Genomic DNA, 6,000 nt, shown 5'->3' on the forward strand with positions numbered 1-6,000 from the left:
TGATCCAATCTCATGGGATCCCACTTTGATCCAATCTCATGGGATCCCACTTTGATCCAATCTCATGGGATCCCACTTTGATCCAATCTCATGGGATCCCACTTTGATCCAATCTCATGGGATCCCACTTTGATCCAATCTCATTGGATCCCACTTTGATCCAATCTCATTGGATTATAATATGTATAAAATTGTGATATAACAAAATTGGATCCAACTGTAATTGGATCCCCGTTTGATCTGTCCAATTTTTGATCACATTTGGATCCAATAAATTAAATCAAATTTGGATCAAATTATGATCCTCCATTTTCGTAAGGGATATGATTGGCTAAATTTGAACTCTGACTCCTTTTGGAGGACCAATAGAAAAATTCAAATCACAAAGAGTGTTAAACTTCCGGGTTACAGAGTTGTTAGTCGTTTCACTGATTTATCTTTGGTGAAGAAAGGATGTAGTAAGAAAAAATGCATAAGCCAGGCTTCAAGTGTCATACTTAGGGGTATTATGTTACTTATGGTTATATATAATGTCGTAGCAATCTCTTACGATGTAGAAGGTAATTCTAAATCCTATTCTTCAGTAACAACAACTCTTACAATTAGACCGAAAACTGGTACAATTATAGTATAAGGTATCCGTCGCCATTTTTGTTTTTATTCAATTTTTTTTAAACAATCAAGGGACAAACCAATTTTATTTAAAATAAACCCCGCTTTTCAAGAAACATTGAGAATTTATGGTATATTTTCAAAATTAAAAAATACGTTATTCTATCCAATATAGGTAGAATATACAGAGCAAATTTGGTCGTATTTATTCATTTTGATAGATTGATAGATAGTAGGGTACACGTCGGTAGTCTTACTACTTTTGCTATTCAGTTATAATGTATTGATTTTCAATAGTTTTTATGTTTTTAATCAACAAAGCTAAATATAGTGGATTATTTTCCTTTTCCACGTTTTGAGCCCTTGAAGCACGTAAATTTAAGGGGATTTTGGGTAAGGAAAGAAGTCTCACTAAAATGAATTTCTTTAAAATAATGCAGTTTTCGGCCTCAGAGTAAATTAAAATCGAGTAAATACAAACCGAGTAAATACAAACCAGAGTAGGTTAGGTTATCTCCCCCGCCCTTAAAACCCCATAATTCCCCGGGCCCCGTTATTATTTTTTAGAATTGCTCCGAAAATATGCTATTTATTCCACTGACGAATATTCGTCAGTTTTCTTCATTATTTATTAGTCGTATTGCCCACGGCACTAAGAATTTTGGAAATTTCGTAATATAGGTGCTTATTTATGATTTTCTACTATTTCTGCGACGTTTCGTCGGCCAATAAAAATGAGGTGCATCGTCAAGTCCATAATGGCTCTTTATATTCTACCTATATTGGATAGAATAACGTAATTTATGATTTTGAAAATATACCATAAATTCTCAATGTTTCTCGAAAAGCGGGGGTTTATTTTAAAAAAAAATTGTATTGTCCATTGATTGTTTAAAAAAAATAAATTAAAAATCAAAATGGCGACGGATACCTTAACTCTTGATTTTCCTGTGGAAATTAACATGTAGATTTTTCCTCCCGAGCTCGATTGGATACATAATTATGTTATAATATGTATATTATATATTATACTTATGTTCAATAAGGATGTCAGTTAATCCAAATAATTACTGATAGCTGCAAAAATGTGTGGTCATTCTAAAAATGGATCTCAATAAAACTTTAATTATCACGCAAAGTCGTATCCAAATCAAAAGTTCGTCGTGAAAGAACAATGAAATGTCTGGCTTAGACACCGTCACGCGTAAGAACAAAATTTGCCGAGGGGTCCGACACTCTTTCAAATTTCGTACACGCCAGTGATTTGAAAATTTCCAAATTTCAAATTTCTGATTAAATTTTAGAAAATCTTTTCAAATTTCTAAAATTTTTCAGATGTTTTGGCAAATTTTAAAATTTTTATCGATTCCGACAAATTTCTCAAACTTAATAAATCTTATGAAATTTGATGGTTTTGCGCAAATTTTTATGAAATCTTGCAAAAAAATTTTAAATTTGAATTGAAATTTTAGTTAATCTTGAGAAAATTCATAAATTTCTATGGGAAATTTAAGAAATCTTCAAAATTTACAAATTTTCAAAAATCGCAGCGAAATGCTCTTCGCGTTCGCTAAGATATCCGAGGCAATATAAGAGCTCGGCTTTATAGGGTGGGTCCGAGGGTGGGTCAATGGGGTCGGCCTTCGGATCTACTATAGGGTTTGCCTAGTGTTCGTTCACATACTACATATTTGTAAAACAAATGGGATTTCTACCATCAACTTCGAGCGCTCAACTTAGTCTAGCATTGTTTTTGTATAAATCGTAGTTCTACTTCACCCACCTATACATCGACCTTGAATTTTGGCCCTTTTGGTTTTTGTCTCAGTTGTTCGCTCGTTTTTACACACAATCCTAAGGATTTGTGTGTATTACCCTCACGTACAGTCGCGTTAACACTAGACTTTGACGAAAACGGTCGATATGAGATAATGAGATAAATGTGAACCGAGCTCGAAAGAGCTATAGATTTTCGAAAAACAGTCTAATTAATGAAATATTAAAATGACGATCACGATCAAATCTCATGAAAATTTTAAAATCCCTATCAAATCTCATGAAAATTTCCAAATCCTTATCAAATCTCGTTAAAATTTCCAAATTCCTATCAAATCTCGTTAAAATTTCCAAATTCCTATCAAATCTCATCCAAATTTTCAAATCCCTATTAAATCACACATAAAATTTGGAAATTCTACAAATTTTGTAAATTTATGAAATTTCGGTCAAATCTTCAAATCTGGACGAAAGATGTGAAGATTTTCAAATTTCGTACGCATTGTAGACGAGTGTCGGACCCCTCGCAATTTGCACTCCACAGCTTTGGGAATACGTGTAAATCTTAGTTTAAAAAAACCAGGCCTAGTCTACTGCCTACTTGAATTACAGAATTGGCTTACAATATTTAAAACAAAGAGCTTAAAATTTCAAATTATACCCTTAAGTAAAAGAAACTCCTAAAAATGTCACATTTCTAACAACATGTTAAAATTAAAGGACTATCTTTCCCTATTGTCTGATTAGAGTTGAGCTCTCGGCAGCACTTTTAATGCTTTGTTCCGTTTTTGAGTTAAGCAGAGTACGCGACGACGATATACTTTGTTTGGACAGAAGTATATCTAGACTCCCTTGTACGCTTTCTATTACGTCTTCGTTAAAGTATTATATAAAATTTTAACAGAGTCTAAGATATGTTTACCTACTGCAAAAATATTTTAAATTTAATAGTGATTCGTACTTACAAAAATTATTCTTGGTTCTTCCTACAGAAACCTCGGAAACGAACAGTCCTTACTCGGAGGTACCTTGCGACATGAGGCCACTGTCCGGCTGGAGGGACGATTGGGGAAACTTGTGGGGCGTCGGAGCCAGAGACCTCTGGTGGTACAACTTCACCGCCCGATCTTGGAACGTCTCCCCGCTGCCTAACTCTAATTCCTCGGACACTTCTTCCTGGAGAGTCACGTGCGGTCAATCAGGCAGCCACTTGGTGGTCATGGGGCGCAAAGAGACCTATCTCTTCAGAATACCGCAGTTGGAATGGAAGCGAGTCGGCAAGAGGTATCCCGGACCTTCCGGGAACAGAACCGCAGTCTGGTGTCACAACGATTCCCTTTTGCTGATGGACTTGGCCCAGAGCGCGCTGTACTCCTTAAACCCGGAGAAAGGAAAATGGTACAAAAGAGCCAAAACGCCCGAGATACTCCAAATGCTGAGTTTCATCACGCACGAAACGTTCAAACACACCGTGACCTGGTACGGCAGCAACCAACTCTTGTACTTATTCTTGGAAACGCCGACCAATACTTCCCGAGGAAGTTTGGGTTCCTTGTGGACCACGAGTTCGACCAACGTATCCTGGTATCAGGTGGCCAACCAGCAAGAAGACGGGGACGCGTGGCCTGATTTGCACACGGAAGCCGTCACTTGGGTCTCGGACGATTCCCTTTGGCTGTGGAAGTTGGGAGTGGACATGGAGGAAGTGTGGCAGTTCGACCTGTCCACCAGGTCCTGGACTCAAGTACTGTTGAAACAAACCGGCATGGAAGACCATCTAGACGGCCCTTCGCTGACTAAAAGACTAGTGGCGTGGACGCAAGGCGATCAGTTGTGCGTTTTGGTCACCAGAGGGACCTGCGCCAGGGAATATGTACCCGGAACGACATGGTGTCTTCACACCGTCGTCATGGTACACGATCGCGATAATCAGAGCAATTCGGACTCGGACACCACCCCGGAATCACCGCTGTTACCGTCGGCGGCGCTCTTGCAAGCGTTGAACGGAACTCAACAAGTAATGGTCCTGGACATCGGCAACCAGTCATCCCCTTTGATCATGGCTCCGGGCGAAGAGGACAACACGGTTGATCGATACAACGTCCATAGCTACAAGGCCTACTGGCACCCGCATCAGATTGGCGGCCCCGAATCGGACATCGCTGGAGGGAACTCCGCTTACAACCCGGTCACCAGTATCGCCAACTGGTCTCAGCAGCACTCGAGCGTCTTCGGTTCCATCATCTTCGGAGGGTTCGTCGTCGTCTTAGGGACCATCTTCGCCACGATGTGGTGCGTCAAGAAATGCGTCCACTTCCCCAAAGAGGCGTTGCTACTCAGAGACCCGCCCTCAGTCAGGTACACGGCCATACCAGATACCTTAGCTTAAGAGAGAGAAAACGTATCCCTATACGATATCGCGTTAAGAAAAAAAACGCGACTAAATAGCCCACTTTATCAGTGGCCTAAAACGGATCTGTCATGACTCTGATTGTCTTCCAGAACAAAACATGACGGATGTCCTTACGACGGCCCGCAACTAGGGAAAATGGCGGCGGCTGCGATCGGAACCGGAGCCGACTATAATTCACACTCGAAATATTTGTACAATATTTTGTAAGACAAATAGCTATATCGATATACCGAGGAACTAATACTAACTAAACTAAACTAAAAAAAATCTATAGACGAATTCGTTTTATTTGAAATTCGGTGAGCTGAACAAAGGGACGATCATTCAAGACACCAACTATAGCAGTGAGTGCCAAAACTATCAAAAGCAAAAAACCACCAATATTTACTTTTGAAACTATCCGTTCCAGTTTAACGTCATATTTAATTGGTGTATCGACTATTCGAAAAATTCCGCGTTTTGGGGGGGTCTTACACCCCCATTTCTTCGATCCCATCCAATAAATATAAAAGATTATAATAATCAAATTAATTTATCAATTTCGTATTTCTTGATACTGTGTAAACGGTAATTTTTTCAAACATATCTTCTGAATTGTTTCACCTAATTTTTGGGGAAAATGTAAAAAGTTTAATTTAAATTAACGGTATTTAAAGGGAATATAACCTGCAAAGCAATCTTTATAGAGGACCCCTTCAATTTTTCAAATGTCCCTGTACAGTGGCGCCAAACATTTTTAAAGCCAAAGGCAAGAGCGGCCAGAGCTGCAAGCGTTGGTGTTCCACACCAAATACCTGAGGTTATATTCCCTTTAATAATTAAAGGAGACTGAAAAAAGTGCCAAAAATCATTTTACCGAAGAATTTTGTCAATAAAAACAGTGATAAAATTTGGAATTATTTATTTTATATACTCATAGCAATATCCAAAATAATTTTAAATAAGCCTACCATTGATTGGAAAACAGACAATGTATAGCTATAATTGTAAAAATTAGATCTATAAGTGTACAGCTATGTTCCATAAGTGTACAAGTGCTGTATAAATGTACATGTTCCATAAGTGTACTATTATATTCCAAGTGTAAGATTATATTTCTAGTGTACAATTATATTCTGTAAGTGTAGAATTATGTTCCGTAAGTGTAGAATTATGTTCCGTAAGTGTAGAATTATGTTCCGTAAGTGTAGGATTGCGTT

General features: G+C 38.2%; 1 protein-coding gene across 1 annotated transcript in view; it reads left to right on the forward strand.

Annotated features, from left to right (window-relative positions):
• Positions 1–5,657, forward strand: part of LOC149948978 (uncharacterized) — a 134,550-nt gene extending 128,893 nt beyond the window's left edge. Inside the window, exons 2-3 of the mRNA XM_090172877.1 lie at positions 3,381–4,746; positions 4,891–5,657. Coding sequence (XP_090029003.1) covers positions 3,381–4,746; positions 4,891–5,008 — 1,484 coding nt within the window. The 3' untranslated portion in view covers positions 5,009–5,657. The remainder of the gene's footprint in view (positions 1–3,380; positions 4,747–4,890) is intronic.
• The last annotated feature ends 343 nt before the right edge of the window (positions 5,658–6,000 follow it).

Source organism: Leiobunum rupestre, chromosome 4 (assembly GCF_980474605.1).
Source record: "Leiobunum rupestre chromosome 4, qqLeiRupe1.1.hap1, whole genome shotgun sequence".
Taxonomy (NCBI): domain Eukaryota; kingdom Metazoa; phylum Arthropoda; class Arachnida; order Opiliones; family Sclerosomatidae; genus Leiobunum; species Leiobunum rupestre.